The sequence below is a fragment of the Schistocerca nitens genome, chromosome 2 (assembly GCF_023898315.1).
Source record: "Schistocerca nitens isolate TAMUIC-IGC-003100 chromosome 2, iqSchNite1.1, whole genome shotgun sequence".
Taxonomy (NCBI): domain Eukaryota; kingdom Metazoa; phylum Arthropoda; class Insecta; order Orthoptera; family Acrididae; genus Schistocerca; species Schistocerca nitens.
In genome coordinates, this window is record NC_064615.1 from 78360039 (window position 1) to 78379164 (window position 19126).

At 42.3% G+C, this 19126-nt stretch overlaps 1 protein-coding gene across 1 annotated transcript in view; it reads right to left on the bottom strand.

Moving 5' to 3' along the window:
- The window catches only part of LOC126234845 (serpin B8-like), a 75258-nt gene extending 56485 nt beyond the window's left edge, over positions 1-18773 (bottom strand). The window contains exons 1-3 of the mRNA XM_049943586.1: positions 18696-18773; positions 15801-15980; positions 10416-10623 (exon numbers count right to left, since the gene is read on the bottom strand). Coding sequence (XP_049799543.1) covers positions 10416-10623; positions 15801-15980; positions 18696-18773 — 466 coding nt within the window. The remainder of the gene's footprint in view (positions 1-10415; positions 10624-15800; positions 15981-18695) is intronic.
- Between the last annotated feature and the right edge of the window lie 353 nt (positions 18774-19126).

The window sequence follows — 19126 nt, forward strand, 5'->3', positions numbered from 1 at the left end:
ATTCATACTGCGCATAATAAAAGCTCATGGCCAGAGGTGTAATGTGGCAAAGCACCAAGATGCACTTCTCAGCCGTTGTCGAGAAAATCGACAGTTAAAAGAAATCGTTGTGGTGAAATACTCTCTACGATTAATAGTTTTCCACAGCGTCGTGGCGCAGCGGTAAGCGCTCGGGTTAGTAATCCGAAGGTCGCCGGACCGAATCTCGCAGCGTGCAACTTTTTTTCTGTTTTTTTAGTATTTGTGTTTTGTAATTCAAATGTATATATATATATATATAATTCCCGGCAATCAGTTGCAACAATTATGCATATAATAAGTTGTTGAAAGTCGTTTGCCGTGGAAAAACTGGTGACTTCGAACATCATTATGTTTTCCGCAAACAAAGTTGTATTTCACAAATGTTATTAATTGTCTTCATAATGTTAACCACGTATAGTTAACGGAAGACGTAGAAACGATATTCCGAAACGAATACGTATGGCGTAAGTCAAATGTTCGAATTAGAATAGAGATCCCACGAACACAAATTCGCTGTGGCAGGTATGAAATATAAACTCCGTTACTCGCTCGTTACACTTGAAGGACAGATGTTGAATGGGCCGAAACGAGCCGCCGCATAACAGCGTAGTTGCCTGCTAACTTCGAAAGAAGGTAGATGCGGTCCCTAGCGCAACTTATAACATCGTTGAAAATCAGTGCGGATGGGAGAGCTTTGGTACACCCTGTTAAAAAAACGGAAAAATGGAGGCGGTACAATTGGAGAGCGATCCTCCTTCACCAACATGCATAAGCAATTCATTAATAGTTTATATATATATATATATATATATATATATATATATATATATATATATATATATGAACTACAAAAAACTGATAAAAAAATTGCATGGCGCGAGATTCGATGCGGCGACCTTCGGATAACGAACCCCAGCGCTTACCGCTGCGCCACGACGCTGTAGAAATTTATTAATCGTAGAGAGTATTTCAACGCAACGGTTTCTTTTAACTGTCGATTTTCTCGAAAACGGCTGAGAAGTGCATCTTGGTGCTTTGCCACATGACACCTCTGGCCATGAGCTTTTATTATGCGCAGTATGAATCGAATCTGAATTTCACAATTGGCGGCCTCCCCTTGTGAGAGTAAATCGAAGGAAGACGAAGGTAATGAGAAGCAGTAGAAATGAGAACAGCGAGAACTTAACATCAGGATTGATGGTCATGAAGTAGATGAAGTTAAGGCATACTGTTACGTAGGCAGTAAAGTAACCAATGACGGACAGAGCCAGGGGGACATCAAAAGCAGACTAGCAATGGCAAAAAGGGCATTCCTGGCCAAGATAAGGCTACTAATATCAAATATCGGCCTTAATTTGAGAAAGAAATTGCTGAGAATGTACATCTGAAGTACAGCATTGTGTGGTAGTGAAACATGGGCTGTGGGAAAACCGTAACAGAAGAGAATCGAAGAATTTCAGATGTGGAGCTACAGACGAATGTGGAAAATTTGTTGGAATGATAAGGTAAGGAATGAGGAGGTTCTGCGCAGAATCGGAGAGGGAACGAACACGTGGAAAACACTGATAAGAAGGAGGGACAGTATGATAGAACATCTGTTAAGACATGAGGGAATGACTGCCATGGTACCAGAGGGAGTTGTAAACGGCAAAAACTGTAGAGGAAGACAGAGATTGGAATACATCTAGCAAATAACTGAGGACGCAGGCTGCAAGTGCTACTCTGAGATGAAGAGGTTTGCACAGGGGAGGAAATCGTAGCAGAGCGCATCAAACCAGTCAGAAGTCTGATGACGAAAAATAACAAGAGCAAATTTCGTTGCCAGACAGAGACTCGAACTCGGGACCTTTGCCTTATGTGTGCAAATGCTCTACTAACTGGGCTACCCAAGCACGACTCAGAACTCGTCGTCTCAGCTTTACTTTCCTTTACTTTCGCCAGTACCTCTTCTCCTACTATCAAAATTCACAGAAGTTCTCCTGCGCAACGTGCGGTACCAGCACTTGTGTAGCAAAGTACGTTGCGGAGACATGGCTTAGCCACATCCTGCAGGATGTTTCGAGAACGAATTTCTCAATCTGCTCCGGAGTATGGCCTAACTAACAACTTCCTGGCAGATTAGAACGCCGAGAACTTCGTTCCGAAACGTCCCCCAGCCTACGGCTAAACCATGTCTCAGGAATATACTTTCTTCCAGGGGTGCTAGTCCCGCAACTTACGCAGGAGAACTCCTGTGGAGTTTAGAAGGTAGGAGACATGGTACTGGCAGAAGCATAGCTTTGAGGACGGGTCGGGTGTCGAGCACTTGCCTGCGAAAGGCAAAGGCCCCGAGTTCGACTGTTGGTCCGGCGCTTAGTTTTAAGATGCGAGGAAACTTCATATCATTGGACACTATGCTGCAGAGCGAAATATTCATTCGGGCTATATTTTAATTGTCTGTGCCACATGATATTTATTGTATGTTTAAGGTATCTACATCTACATCTACATGGATACTCTGCAAATCACATTTAAGTGCTTGGCAGAGGGTTCATCGAACCACCTTCACAATTCTCTATTATTCCAATCTCGTACAGCGCGCGGAAAGAATGAACGCCTATATCTTTCTGTACGAGCTCTGATTTCCCTTATTTTATCGTGGTGATCGTTCCTCCCTATTTACGTTGGTGTCAACAAAATATTTCCGCATTCGGAGGAGAAAGTTGGTGATTGGAATTTCATGAGAAGATTCCGTCGCAACGAAAAACGCCTTTCTTTTAATGATTTCCAGCCCAAATCCTGTATCACTTCTGTGACATTCTCTCCCATATTTCGCGATTATACAAAACGTGCTGCCCTTCTTTGTACTTTTTCGATGTACTCCGTTTAGTCCTACCTGGTAAGGATCCCACACCGGGCAGCAGTATTCTAAAAGAGGCCGGACAAGCGTAGTGTAGGCAGTCTCCTTAGTAGGTCTGTTACATTTTCTGAGTGTCGTGCCAATAAAACGCAGCCTTTGGTTAGCCTTCCCAATATTTTCTATGCGTTCTTTCCAATTTAAGTTGTTCGTAATTGTAATACCTAGGTATTTAGTTGAATTTACGGCTTTTACATTAGACTGATTTATCGTGTAACCAAAGTTTAACGAGTACCTTTCAGCACTCATGTGGATGACCTCACACTTTTTGTTGTTTAAGGTCAACTGCCACTTTTCGCAGCATTCAGATATTTTTTCTAAATTGTTTTGCAGTTTGTTTTGATCTTCTGATGACTTTATTAGTCGATAAACGACAACGTCATCTGCAAACAACCGAATACGGCTGCTCAGATTGTCTCCCAAATCGTTTATATAGATAAGGAACAGCAAAGGGCCTATAACACTACCTTGGGGAACGTCAGAAATCACTTCTGTTTTATTCGATGACTTTCCGTCAGTTACTACGAACTGTGAGCTCTCTGACAGGAAATCGCAAATCCAGTCACATAACTGAGACGATATTCCGTAAACACGCAATTTTACTACGAGCCGCTTGTGTGGTACAGTGTCAAAAGCCTTCCGGAAATCCAGGAATACGGAATCGATCTGAAATCCCTTGTCAATAGCACACAGCACTTCATGTGAATAAAGAGCTAGTTGTGTTTCACAGGAACTATGTTTGCTAAACCCATGTTGACTGTGTGTCAATAGACCGTTTCCTTCGAAGTAATTCATAATGTTTGAACACAATATATGGTCTAAAATCCTGCTGCATATCGACGTTAACGATATGGGCCTGCAATTTAGTGCATTACTCCCACTACCTTTCTTGAATGTTGGTGTGACCTGTGTAACTTTGCAGTCTTTGGGTACGGATCTTTCGTCGAGCGAACGGTTGTATATGATTGTTAAGTATGGAGCTAATGCATCAGCATACTCCGAAAGGAACCTAACTGGTATACAGTCTGGACCAGAAGACTTGATTTTAGTAAGTGATTTGAGTTGCTTCACTATTCCGAGGATATTTACTTCTACGTTACTCATGTTGACAGCTGTTCTAGATTCGAATGCTGGAATATTTACTTCATCTTCTTTTGTGAAGGCATTTCGGAAGGCTGTGTTTAGTAACTCTTCTTTGGCAGCACTGTCTTCGATAGTATCTCCATTGCTATCGCGCAGAGAAGGCATTGGTTGTTTCTTGCCGCTAACATACTTCACATACTACCAGAATCTCTTTGGATTTTCTGCCAGATTTCGAGACAAAGTTTCGTTGTGGAAACTGTTATAGGGGTCTCGCATTGAACTTCGCGCTACGTTTCGAACTTCTGTAAAGGATCGCCAATCTTGGGGATTTTGCGTCTGTTTAAATTTGGCATGTTTGTTTCGTTGTTTCTGGAACAGTGTTCTAACCCGTTTTGTGTACCAAGGAGGATCAGCTCCGTCGTATGTTAGTTTATTTGGTATAAACCTCTGAATTGCTGCCGATATTATTTCTTTGAATTGAAGCCACATCTGTCTACACTTGTATTATTAATTTGGAATGAGTGAAGATTGTCTCTCAGGAAGGCGTCAAGTGAATTTCTATCTGCTTTTTTGAATAGGTATATTTTTCGCTTATTTTTCGAGGATTTGGGGATATTGTGGTTAATAAATGCTGTGAAATACAGAGCACATAATCAACACAGTTCTACATTTCCCCACAACTCCATAACAAAAGTAAATATGATAATGGGCCACAGAGACTACACGAGCCTCCACACAGACAGATGGGAGAACGGAACTCATGGCTGGTGAAAAAAATCGCCGGCGTCACGTTTCCTCTGGACGCTGTCCCCAGACAAGTCACTCAATATGGAGCGAGAGAAATTGTTTAAATGATAATTTGGTGTACAAGGCATTCTGACGAAGGGCTTAGTAGGCGCCTTAAGAATTACGTCACCAGCCAACACAATAAGAGAAGCTGCCTCTACTAAAGTGGGAAGTTCCGGCAGATTTTTTTTTTTTTAATTAAGTCAGCTTGGAGTGACAATTTCAGATGATGCACAGCATCTTCGATTCTGATAAGCAGAGGCACTGAGGGCTGCATATTGAAGTCGTGCAATATTTTTTTATCTTTCACTGAATGTCAGCAGCATCGCCGGCCAAGGTGGCCGAGCGGTTCTAGGCATTTCAGTCCGGAACCGCGCGACTGCTACGGTCGCAGGTTCGAATCCTGCCTCGGGCATGGATGTGTGTGATGTCCTTAGGTTAGTTAGGTTTAAGTAGTTCTAAGTTCTAGGGGACTGATGACCTCAGATGTTAAGTCCTATAGTGCTCGGAGCCATTTTGTCAGCAGCATCTCAAACATCAAATAAAGGCGTCGACATGCGAACCTGGACAAATTAATGACCGCAAAGTAAGTATGTTTACGAGAGTTGTTGATCTGAGACACTACTACTACTTCTTCTTCTTCTTCTAGTGTTCAAACCTGAGGCTGGTTTGCAGCAGAGCGCCATTCCCTTCTTCTGTCTGCCTTCCTCTTCATTTCCACGCACGTGTTACATCTAACATTATTCGTGATCTGTTGCATGTTTGATATCCTTGGTCATCCCCGCCGATTCCTTTCCTCAATAGCTCCTTCTGCCACTGTTCCAATGATGTTGTTGTGTCTTAGGATGTGCCCTGCAAGTTTTACTCTTCTTGTTTGGATGTGCCTGCACAGAGATCTGGTTTCCTATACTCTTCTAAGCACCTCTTCATTTGTTGCTTTGCCTCTCCAGCTGATCATCATACTTCTATAGCACAACATCACCAGGGCCTCTAGACGTCTCTCTTCTCTTCCCACTGTCAAAGTTTCACATCCGTATAGGGCTTCAACCGAAAGCTTTCATGATACGTTTCCTTATTTTCAGACTGATTTTCTTGCTGTTGACTAAGTTTCTCCTCAGATTAAATGCAGTTTTGGCCCGTTGTATTTTCCTTAGCATCTCTTTACGGCTTCTAACATCCCTTGTGATTTTGCTTCTCAGGTAGGTAAATTCCTCTATCACTTCCAGCTCCTCTCTTCCAATTCTCATTTTCAGAGGTTCACATTCTGCTTCTGTACTACATACTATGCCTTTAGTATATTTCTTGTTTATTCTCATTCCCTGCTCACTGCATAGAATCCTTTCCATTGTTCTGAAGACTTCCTCTAGATCTTCTTTTGTCTCCGTGACTATTGCAATATCATCTGCATAACGTAGCATCCTCCCCCCATGAACCATGGACCTTGCCGTTGGTAGGGAGGCTTGCATGCCTCAGCGATACAGATAGCCGTACCGTAGGTGCAACCACAACGGAGGGGTATCTGTTGAGAGGCCAGACAAACGTGTGGTTCCTGAAGAGGGGCAGCAGCCTTCTCAGTACTTGCAGGGGCAACAGTCTGGATGATTGACTGATCTGGCCTTGTAACAATAACCAAAACGGCCTTGCTGTGCTGGTACTGCGAACGGCTGAAAGCAGGGGGAAACTACGGCCGTAATTTTTCCCGAGGGCATGCAGCTTTACTGTATGATTAAATGATGATGGCGTCCTCTTGGGTAAAATATTCCGGAGGTAAAGTAGTCCCCCAATCGGGTCTCCGGGCGGGGACTACTCAAGAGGATGTCGTTATCAGGAGAAATAAAACTGGCGTTCTACGGATCGGAGCGTGGAATGTCAGATCCCTCAATCGGGCAGGTAGGTTAGAAAATTTAAAAACGGAAATGGATAGGTTAAAGTTAGATATAGTGGGAATTAGTGACGTTCAGTGGCAGGAGGAGCAAGACTACTGGTCAGGTGACTACAGGGTTATAAACACAAAATCAAATAGAGGTAATGCAGGAGTAGGTTTAATAATGAATAGGAAAATAGGAATGCGGGTGAGCTACTACAAACAGCATAGTGAACGCATTATTGTGGCCAAGATAGATACGAAGCCCACACCTACTACAGCAGTACGAGTTTATATGCCAACTACCTCTGCAGATGACGAAGAAATTGAAGAAATGTATGATGAAATAAAAGAAATTATTCAGATAGTGAAGGGTGACGAAAATTTAATAGTCATGGGTGACTGGAATTCGGTAGTAGGAAAAGGGAGAGAAGGAAACGTAGTAGGTGAATATGGATTGGGGCTAAGAAATGAAAGAGGAAGCCGCCTGGTAGAATTTTGCACAGAGCACAACTTAATCATAGCTAACACTTGGTTCAAGAATCATAAAAGAAGGCTGCATACATGGAAGAAGCCTGGAGATACTGACAGTTTTCAGATAGATTATATCATGGTAAGACAGAGATTTAGGAACCAGGTTTTAAATTGTAAGACATTTCCAGGGGCAGATGTGGACTCTGACCACAATCTATTGGTTATGACCTGTAGATTAAAACTGAAGAAACTGCAAAAAGGTGGGAATTTAAGGAGATGGGACCTGGATAAACTAAAAGAACCAGAGGTTGTACAGAGTTTCAGGGAGAGCATAGGGGAGCAATTGACAGGAATGGGGGAAAGAAATACAGTAGAAGAACAATGGGTAGCTTTGAGGGATGAAATAGTGAAGGCAGCAGAGGATCAAGGAGGTAAAAAGACGAGAGCTAGTAGAAATCCTTGGGTAACAGAAGATATATTGAATTTAATTGATGAAAGGAAAAAATATAAAAATGCAGTAAATGAAGCAGGCAAAAATGAATACAAACGTCTCAAAAATGAGATCGACAGGAAGTGCAAATTGGCTAAGCAGGGATGGCTAGAGGACAAATGTAAGGATGTAGAGGCTTATCTCACTAGGGGTAAAATAGATACTGCCTACAGGAAAATTAAAGAGCCCTTTGGAGATAAGAGAACCATTTGCATGAACATCAAGAGCTCAGATGGAAACCCAGTTCTAAGCAAAGAAGGGAAAGCAGAAAGGTGGAAGGAGTATATTGAGGGTGTATACAAGGGCGATGTACTTGAGGACAATATTATGGAAATGGAAGAGGATGTAGATTAAGATGAAATGGGAGATACGATTTTGCGTGAAGAGTTTGACAGAGCACTGAAAGACCTGAGTCGAAACAAGGCCCCGGGAGTAGACAAAATTCCATTGGAACTACTGAAGGCCTTGGGAGAGCCAGTCCTGACAAAACTCTACCATCTGGTGAGCAAGATGTATGAAACAGGCGAGATACCCTCAGACTTCAAGAAGTATATAATAATTCCAATCCCAAAGAAAGCAGGTGTTGACAGATGTGAAAATTTCCGAACCAACAGTTTAATAAGTCACAGCTGCAAAATACTAACGCGAATTCTTTACAGACGAATGGAAAAACTGGTAGAAGCCGACCTAGGGGAAGACCAGTTTGGATTCCGTAGAAATGTTGGAACACGTGAGGCAATACTGACCTTACGACTTATCTTAGAAACTAGATTAAGGAAGGGCAAACCTACGTTTCTAACATTTGTAGTTTTAGAGAAAGCTTTTGACAATGTTGACTGGAATACTCTCTTTCAAATTCTGAAGGTGGCAGGGGTAAAATACAGGGAGCGAAAGGCTATTTACAATTTGTACAGAAACCAGATGGCAGTTATAAGAGTCGAGGGACATGGAAGGGAAGCAGTGGTTGGAAAGGGAGTGAGACAGGGTTGTAGTCTCTCCCCGATGTTATTCAATCTGTATATTGAGTAAGCAGTGAAGGAAACAAAAGAAAAATTCGGAGTAGCTATTAAAATCAATGGAGAAGAAATAAAAACTTTGAGGTTCGCCGATGACATCGTAATTCTGTCAGAGACAGCAAAGGACTTGGAAGAGCAGTTGAACGGAATGGATAGTGTCATGAAAGGAGGATATAAGATGAACATCAACAAAAGCAAAACGAGGATAACGGAATGTAGTCGAATTAAGTCGAGTGATGCTGGGGGAATTAGATTAGGAAATGAGACACTTAAAGTAGTAAAGGATTTTTGCTATTTGGGGAGCAAAATAATCGATAATGGTCGAAGTAGAGAGGATATAAAATGTAGACTGGCAATGGCGAGAAAATCGTTTCTGAAGAAGAGAAATTTGTTAACATCGAGTATAGATTTAAGTGTCAGGAAGTCGTTTCTGAAAGTATTTGTATGGAGTGTAGCCATGTATGGAAGTGAAACATGGACGATAACTAGTTTGGACAAGAAGAGAATAGAAGCTTTCGAAATGTGGTGCTACAGAAGAATGCTGAAGATTAGATGTGTAGATCACATAACTAATGAGGAAGTATTGAATAGGATTGGGGAGAAGAGAAGTTTGTGGCACAACTTGACCAGAAGAAGGGATCGGTTGGTAGGACATGTTCTGAGGCATCAGGGGATCACCAATTTAGTATTGGTGGGCAGCGTGGATGGTAAAAATCGTAGAGGGAGACCAAGAGATGACTACACTAAGCAGATTCAGAAGGATGCAGGTTGCAGTAGGTACTGGGAGATGAAGAATCTTGCACAAGATAGAGTAGTATGGAGAGCTGCATCAAACGAGTCTCAGCACTGAAGACCACAACAACAACAATGTAGCATATCTACCTTCTGCAATTAATTTTAATCCCCACCTAAGTAGTTTCTCGACCTTGGTCTATAGCTTCCTTTATGTAAGCGATGAATATAAGAGGAGAGAGAGAACATCCTTGTCTTACACCTTTTCTAATATTTGCTTTTTCCTGGTGACAGTTCCTAAACAGCGCCACCTCATTCTTTGTACTTCATTCCACTTTTCCTCGGCACTCTGAACGTCTCTTGCCAGATAGCGCTATCAAATGCCTTCTCCAGGTCTGCAAAGGCAATGTAAGTTGGTTTAATTTTCTGTAATTGGTTTTCGATATGAAGTCTCAATGCCAGAATCGCTTCTCTTGTTCCTAATCCCCTTCTCAAACCAAACTGATCTTCACTCAGCATATCCTCCACCCTCTCTTCAATTGTCTTCAGAATTATTTTTATGAAATTTTTTATGCATGTGATATTAGGCTTAAAGTTCGGCACTGTTCACAATTTTGGTATGGGAACAATGATGGATTTCTGGAACCTTGTCGGCATCTCTCTCTACTAGGTGATCTAAATATGGCTCAATATTGAAATATTGAAACATAGGTAGATGTCACCGTGACGAGTTAAGGGCTTAGCACTTTTTGTGAGGATGGGGAGTGGTTCTGTAGCTCAGGATAGGCCGCCAGAGGTTGGGATGGGGTAATAATCCTTTCCTCTCTTAGAGCTTAATACCGGCAGGAAAACGAGTGCCTACTTTGAATCCATTATACGCCTGCGAGGAATAATGTGGCAATGAAACTATAAAATATCGGATAATGAATGACTTAATTTTCTTTTGGCGGTTAGGTGACAGGCACATTTAGGTCTTTATCATTTCCATTTAATAAGATAAGTAGCAAAAAATAAAATAAATTACAAACGTACAGTTTAAGAAAGCTATATTACCTTTTCCAATTATATCTTTTATCCTTCCATGAGTTTTATCTTCAATCCAGTCATTAATTGTTTTCCTGGACTGTTCTACATCACCAAAGCTGAGCTGCTCGACTCCAGCAAGGAACCTGTCAGCCGTTTGCCGGAATTCCTTCTTGATTTCGAAATCATGCAGAAGATATATTTTGTTGGCGATGTCAAGTAATACATTTTCAGATTCCTGGCAGAAAAGTTTGCACTTTAGTACCATAAAAACAAGTTTGTCTGTATTAATAATTAAAACTTATTTAGGCCTCCTAATTACTGTATGCAAACTATGATTATTGCTATAATAACGATAGGAACTTGGATTCAAGAGCCGGCCGGGGTGGCCGAGCGGTTCTAGGCGCTTCAGTCTGGAACGGTCGCAGGTTCGAATCCTGCCTCGGGCATGGATGTGTGTGATGTCCTTAGGTTAGTTAGGTTTAAATAGTTCTAAGTTCTAGGGGACTGATGACCTCAGAAGTTAAGTCCCATAATGCTCAGAGCCATTTCAACCATTTGGATGGTTTTCGGAACCTGTTATGACTTCCATCTGTGAATAAATTATTAATAGCTACTGATGGCGGCAATAATGTTGATTGTTGTCGTAAGATCTGCATAATAAAAAATAATTTCTCATTGCATCTGTTTTTATTTTTATTTTATTTATTTATTTATTTTTGTCTGTACAGACTGTTGGTGTGTAGTCTGTAGTCTAAAAAAATACTAGGTGAGATAGTTGTGGAACAGGGAGATTTCCAAACGGAACTTTCATGCTCTACGCAAGGGAGCAAAAAGGACTGTTTTTGAGATCTAGCGCTTTAATGAGTCGCTGTTCTTTTATTACAGAAGAATGGAAAAATCTAATAATTATTGGATGACTATCAGCATGACTTTCAGATGGGTAAAAAATAGGCAGTCCTAACGTTGCACTTGATAATCGAAGCACGACTTAAAGAAAATACGAAAACGACAATAGGCTTTATCGACACAGAAAAAGCCTCGGACAGTATAAAATGCAAGGGATGTTCGGAATTCAGAAAAATTAGTGGAAGCTTCTAGGGTAAGACGGGTAATATATAATATTTATAAGAACGAAGACAGAACAATAAGAGTAAAAGATCAAGAACGGAGTGCCCGATTTAAGTAGCATATAAGATGGAAGTGCAGTCTTTCTCCCATACTCTTTTGCCTGTACATCGAAGAAGAAATGACGGATATAAAAGATTGATTTAGAAGTGAGATTAAAATTTAGGATGAAAGAACATCAGTGATAAGATTTGCTCATGACATTATTATCCTCAGTGAAAGAAATAAAAAATGAGATGACATTCTTAACTGAAAGAAGAGTCTACTGATCTCTGCATATAGATGTGGATTAAAGCGAAGAAACGCTAAAGTAATGGTGAGGAGTTACAGAAATGAGGTTAGTGATAAACATGACTATGTAATTGGGGACCATCAAGTGGACGAATTGAAGGAAAACCGCTACCTTGGAAGCACGATAACACATGGCGAACGAAGCAACGAGGACATAAAAAGTATAGTAGTACAAGCCAAGAGGGCATTCCTAGGCGAAACAAGTCCACTAGTATCAAACAAGGGCCCAAATTAGAGGAAGAAATATCTGAGATCTTACGTTTGGACTAGCACGGTATGATAGTGAAACATGGATTGTATAAAACAGGAAGAAAATAATCGAAGTGTTTGAGATATGGTGATATACACTGAAGAGCCAAAGAAACTGGTACAGCTGCCTAATATCGTCTAGGGCCCCCGTGGCCACGCAGACGCGTCGCAACACGACGCGGCATGGACTCGACTAATGTCTGAAGTAGTGCTTGAGATAATTGACACCATGAATCCTGGAGGGCTGTTCATAAAAGAGTACGAGGGGATGGAGATCTCTTCTGACACGTTGCAAGGTTTCCCAGATACGCTCATTAATGTTCATGTCTGTGGAGTTTGGTGGGTAGCGGAAGTGTTTAAACTCAGAAGTGTGTTACTGGAGCCACTCTGTAGCACTTATGGACGTATGGGGTGTCGCATTGTCCTGCTGTTATTGCAGATGTCCGCCGGAACGCACAATGGACATGAACGGATGCAGGTGATCAGACAGAATGGTTACGAACGTGCCACCTGTCAGTCGTATCTAGACATATAAGAGGTCCCATATCACTCCAACTCCACACGCCCCACACCATTACAGAGCCTCCAACATCTTGAACAGTTACCTGCTGACATGCAGGGTCCATGGATTCATGAGGTTGTCTCCATACCCGTACACGTCCGTCCGCTCGATACAATTTGAAACGAGACTCTCCCGGCCAGGTAACATGTTTCCAGTCCTCAACAGTCCAATGCGTTCACGTGTCCAGGCGAGGCGTAGGGCTTTGTGTCGTGAAGTCATCAAGGGTACACGAGTGGGCCTTCGGCTCCGGGAGCCCACATCGATGATGTTTCGTTGAATGGTTCGCACGCTGACACTTGCTTATGGCCCAGCTTTGAAATCCGCAGCAATTTGCAGGAGGGTTGCACTTCTGTCACGTTGAACGATTCTCTTCAGTCATCGTTGGTCCCGTTCTTGCAGCATCTTTTTCCGGCGGCAGTCGTGTCGGAGATTTGATGTTTCAACAGATTCCTGATATTCACGGTACGCTTGTTATATGGCAGTGGGGGAAAATCGTCACTTCATCGCTACCTCGGAGATGATGTGTCCCATCACTCGTGCGCCGACTATAACACCACGTCCAAATTCACTTACGTCTTGACAACCTGCCATTGTAGCAGCAGTAACCGATGTAGCAACTGCGCCAGACACCTGTTGTCTTGCATAGGCGTTGCCGACTGCAACACCGATTCTGCCTGTTTCCATTTCTCTGTATTTGAGTACGCATGCCTATACCAGCTTCTTTGGCGCTTCAGTGTAGAAGGATGACGAAAATTAGGTGGAGTGATAAGATGAGGAGGTTCTCAGTAGAATCGACGATGAAAGGAACATATGGAGAACACTGACTTAAAAGAAGAGACAGGGTGAGAAGTCATTTATAAATACATCATGGAATAAACTCCATTGTACTAGAGGGAGCTACAGAGAGTAAAAACTGCAGATGAAGAAAAAGATTCGAGTACACCCAACGAATACCTCGGATCGTAAGGTGCAACTGATATTCTGAGATGAAGAGGTAGGAATTTGTGGTGGTGTCCTGCGTTTTGGCCATAGCAACGTAGCGAGACGCAGCATTCACGAACGAGCAGGAGAAAGCTTGAGTAAACACTGTCAAAACGCGAAGCATAATCCATGAATAACAAACTACACGAAATAGTTCTCCATACTTAAGTTCCCAAAATTTGTTCCCAATGTCCACAGGCCAGCCTAGCTTCACGAAACCACGTTTGAAACACAGAAACAAACTTTTCACAGTTCAGGACAAGTCAAATACTATAGTGTTAAGTCCAAAGATTTTAAAGGTTGGACTATAAACAAAAATTCAATGCAGACGAATCCCTAACACCTCTCAAGTTTCCAGATGGCATGTTGTACTAATCTAGACCTGTGACTGAGTTCAGTTAGCAGTTAAAGGGTACACACGATGTAAAATAAAAGGTAAAGAGCATACATAATTTAAATAACAACATAATCAGATGTAACATACTTCCTAACCTAAACATAATGCGTGTGTATGCGTGTCAGGAGAATAAAAGAAAAAAAGCCACTGAGGATGCTGCAACAGTGGCGAAAAATGTTTGGGTGTTAAAACAATAATTTTACGTACTTGCAAAAGGCGGACCCGTTCCTAATTCATTATTATTTTCTGCAAGTACGGGGAATTAGCTCAAAACTCGGATATGCAATCATAGGAAGAACGAAAATCTAAGAGCCAGAAAAACAAGAGAGGAAAATACTGTGAAATATTTAAAGGTCAGTACAGAAAGATGGGATCCGCATAAGAAGAAGGGCGACAGAACTTTATGAACAGGCGGAGACGATTTGAAACATCAGGAACAGAGCGACAGAGTTCTACGTACACAGAATGAGACAGACTGACGGACTATATTTTAATGTAGTGGCAGCTAGTAGCATGAAAGTCAACTGGACAAAGGAAACCATGCAACATCTCAAGAAACTAAACATTTCCACGGAAGACATGACAGACTGGAAAAAATACAGAGAAAATATTGGGAAGAAAGAAGACAGACACAGAAAAAAAGAGAAGAAAATTTATTGGATGCTAGCGCTCTCCTTAAGGAGGAATTACGCACAATAATAATAATAATGGTAAATAGTAGAACCGCATCATGATAACCAATGAAGCAATTCTTTCTAATCGACCTATGATATAACTGAGTAACATAACTGACTAAGTCTGTTCCGATGACTCATCGCTATTCTCAGCACCGACAATTTGCAAGTTAACTGCAATGAGAAGATGACCAGATACAGGGGTGAGACAGGTGACCTAATGACCTAAATGCTACATGGAAACCAAAGTCTGTACACGCCGCCCCAGTGATAATAACGTACACCAAAGCTATCCGAAAACGAACTGAAGAGCAGAAAGTAAGTGAAGCTGTCACCAATCCAAAAATTGTTTTGGTTCAAATGGTTCAAATGGCTCTGAGCACTATGGGACTCAACTGCTGTGGTCATAAGTCCCCTAGAACTTAGAACTACTTAAACCTAACTAACCTAAGGACAGCACACAACACCCAGCCATCACGAGGCAGAGAAAATCCCTGACCCCGCCGGGAATTGAACCCGGGAACCCGGGCGTGGGAAGCGAGAACGCTACCGCACGACCACGAGATGCGGGCAAAAATTGTTTTGAACGCCATTGTGTTTTACTAGGCATGGTCCTGTTGGAGGTGGTGTGTCATAGCCTTCCACCGGCCTTTTAACTAACTTACCAAATCTGTTATAGAAGGGACCTGCAATTTAACATGTATTTCCAACCATGGCGTAACGCCGCATTTTTCACATCGACAGACGTTGCCAGAGGTGAAAAAAGTGATAACCGACAGGTAAAAATGCTATATTTAACCGAGGATCGAACTCGGGACGTGTGGATTCCTACTGTGGTTCTTTACCACCAAGCCAAAGCGCATACTGGATCTAAAACTGAAACCTTGTTTGAAGGCATTTGTGAAGAACTCCTGCAGAAAACATAGCTTAGGAACAATGTTGTCTAAACTGCTGTCATATGAATACTACGAATAAAAATGAATCACCCAATACGTTATCATAGAAATAACAATAATAATTATAGTAATCACAGTCTTTCATGACAGCAATATTTGTTACTGTACTAAATATTAATTATTATTATTTTCACAGATTTAATCTGAAATAAAACTAAACTGGCGCTTTGTACTCACATTTAGCCGGTGCATAAGGGCGTTAATTTCATTGCCTGTGACCATCTTGTCGCTGGGCAGGTGCAAACCCCTCTGTAACTCCTTTGCTGTGTTGCCTTTTGCTCCGAAATATACCAAAGCGAGAACTACTTGAATGCTTAGGGGCGAGAAAAACAGATTCCCTGGTTCATTCCCCAGTACCTGAAATCATACGCACATGATTCTCATGGCATTATGTAGCTACATATTAGAGTTTGCTTTGCTGTAATGCAAATTATCTAAACCTATTGTCTTTCTGGAAGCCTTCAGCATTATAGTCTGTTCATTGTATGACCTATCCTGATGCAAACATTACGCAGCGTATTCTTCCGTGTTGCTGTTACGTCATTGGATTTTATTTCCCGTTGAGCTTCAGCTGTGTATTGTCGGGCACGATAATAACCTTACGTTTTATGCGACAGCGTCGCTCGCCCACACTACTCCGCGAAGGTAACCTAATACACAATACTTTATCGGCACATTTAAATAGGGGGCCAGTCCACTAAGAAAACGACGCACTGTCAGCCATTTTCACCATACTCATCGGATAGCGCCAAAGTGACTGCCCCGCATATTAGTTGAGAAGCAATTAGGGTGGAGGGGAGGGGAGACTTCCCGGCATTTTCTTCATTCTCACAACAGGGGAGGCTCTTTGCACCCTCCTGCCGTCGTATGATTCTTCAGGATGACGTAAACAATTGAACGCTCCTGTACAGGAAAATCACCACTTACAAACTGAGAAATCGTGAGTACTGCATTGTCACACACAAAGGTTGATTTTCTTTCTCTCAAGCGTACAACACAGGATGTCATTTCGCTAAACATTTTTAAAAAAGATAACGCAGAATGGCATCGAACCCACAAGTTTAAGTACACAAGTCAGTTAGTATATTTACTACGCTACTACAACTGTGTAGATTTGGTGATATTTTTGTAGTTGTGTCGTATCATATTTCCCAAATTAAAAAGCTAAAAACTTAAGCGCTTCAACGTTTCATGTTCAAAGGAGTAATTGAGAGAACATTTACAAAACCAGCCGACAGGTACCGATCAGATAGTGTCGGAAGTTCCATGCGTCTTTTCGCGGATGATGCTGTAGTATACAGAGAAGTTGCAGCATTAGAAAATTGTAGCGAAATGCAGGAAGATCTGCAGCGGATAGGCACTTGGTGCAGGGAGTGGCAACTGTCCCTTAACATAGACAAATGTAATGTATTGCGAATACACAGAAAGAAGGATCCTTTATTGTATGATTATATGATAGCGGAACAAACACTGGTAGCAGTTACTTCTGTAAAATATCTAGGAGTATGCGTGCGGAACGATTTGAAGTGGAATGATCATATAAAATTAATTGTTGGTAAGGCGGGTACCAGGTTGAGATTCATTGGGAGAGTGCTTAGAAAATGTAGTCCATCAACAAAGGAGGTGGCTTACAAAACACTCGTTCGACCTATACTTGAGTATTGCTCATCAGTGTGGGATCCGTACCAGATCGGGTTGACGGAGGAGATAGAGAAGATTCAAAGAAGAGCGGCGCGTTTCGTCACAGGGTTATTTGGTAAGCGTGATAGCGTTACGGAGATGTTTAATACACTCAAGTGGCAGACTCTGCAAGAGAGGCGCTCTGCATCGCGGTGTAGCTTGCTCGCCAGGTTTCGAGAGGGTGCGTTTCTGGATGAGGTATCGAATATATTGCTTCCCCCTACTTATACCTCCCGAGGAGATCACGAATGTAAAATTAGAGAGATTAGAGCGCGCACGGAGGCTTTCAGACAGTCGTTCTTCCCGCGAACCATACGCGACTGGAACAGGAAAGGGAGGTAATGACAGTGGCACGTAAAGTGCCCTCCGCCACACACCGTTGGGTGGCTTGCGGAGTATAAATGTAGATGTAGATGTAGATGAACGGAACTGTTCAGAGAAAGCGACTGTACACTGAGATCTGGAATAGGAAATACATAGAGTAATCAATTTGCATACTGATCAGCAAAACCACTGCTATTTGTGAATGCTTCAGAGCGTCTTAAAGTTTAATTAGCGGTAACATAACTCCAGCTTTACCCACAAACAGCATTACATAATTTTGGTCTACTTCCAGTGGCATAACAACACCCGTGTGCTACGATCGCTGACCAATCGCCGCATTGCGTTTGCTTACATCAGAATCTTTCTTACGATGACCAGACTACAGAAAAAAAAAAGCTGGAATAACGAACGATGGCGGTCGAGTTTACGCTTGTTTTGTGCACCTACGTCGCGCTCTCTCCGACAGCCAATTAACTTTCATTACTGTTGTGAGCGCTCCGCTGCAAATGTCGTAGCCAATACTAGTGTTAAAAGTGATCTTGGCGAGTTATTTAGTGACTTTTTATTCCATTTGCTGTGAACCGTCATCGCTGATAGTGATGGTAAGCGACAGATTCACCATGAGCAAGCGACAGACGTGATTTGCAGGATACACGCTCTCTCCGTGTACAAACCACGTGCTTGCGCGTGTGCCAACTGTAACTTGGAACCGGCAACAATGCAATTGCCTCGAACTGCGCGAACCGCCATCGTTCGTGAATAGGACTTTTAATTATTACAGTTCCTGTAGTTCCTGTTAATGGAGAGGTGCTACATCTGTCAATTTTCGCTCCATGATTCTCCATCTGCTTTGAGGAACTGCTAGTGCAAAACAAAAACGGGACACTGGAGCCACTGACGCTTTGCATGAGGTAGCAACTATATTTTTCAAGTGAGAATGCGGTATTAACATTGTTGCAGAGTGATGGCCCATGTGCGCCAGAGAGTCTTGCACTCAGAATACACGAATTTGAGAAAATGACGTTGCGTCTGTATCTGACGAGCAGTCCGTTTACAAATTACACTGACCTTATACAGATCCACAGTGAAGGCGGTGTTTGAATGCGATATGGTATCGAGAGCAGCTAAGGCGTGAGCGTCACCCATGGCGCCTACAATTTTAGCCACCTTAAGACAAGCCAAGAAAAAGTTGCATGTAAATAGGAGGGATTCCCTTAAAATACTCGCCTTAATAATGTATTGTATATCCAGGCTAACAATAACGCTTTATGTACCTGAAAATACACTCCTGGAAATGGAAAAAAGAACACATTGACACCGGTGTGTCAGACCCACCATACTTGCTCCGGACACTGCGAGAGGGCTGTACAAGCAATGATCACACGCACGGCACAGCGGACACACCAGGACCCGCGGTGTTGGCCGTCGAATGGCGCTAGCTCCGCAGCATTTGTGCACCGCCGCCGTCAGTGTCAGCCAGTTTGCCGTGGCATACGGAG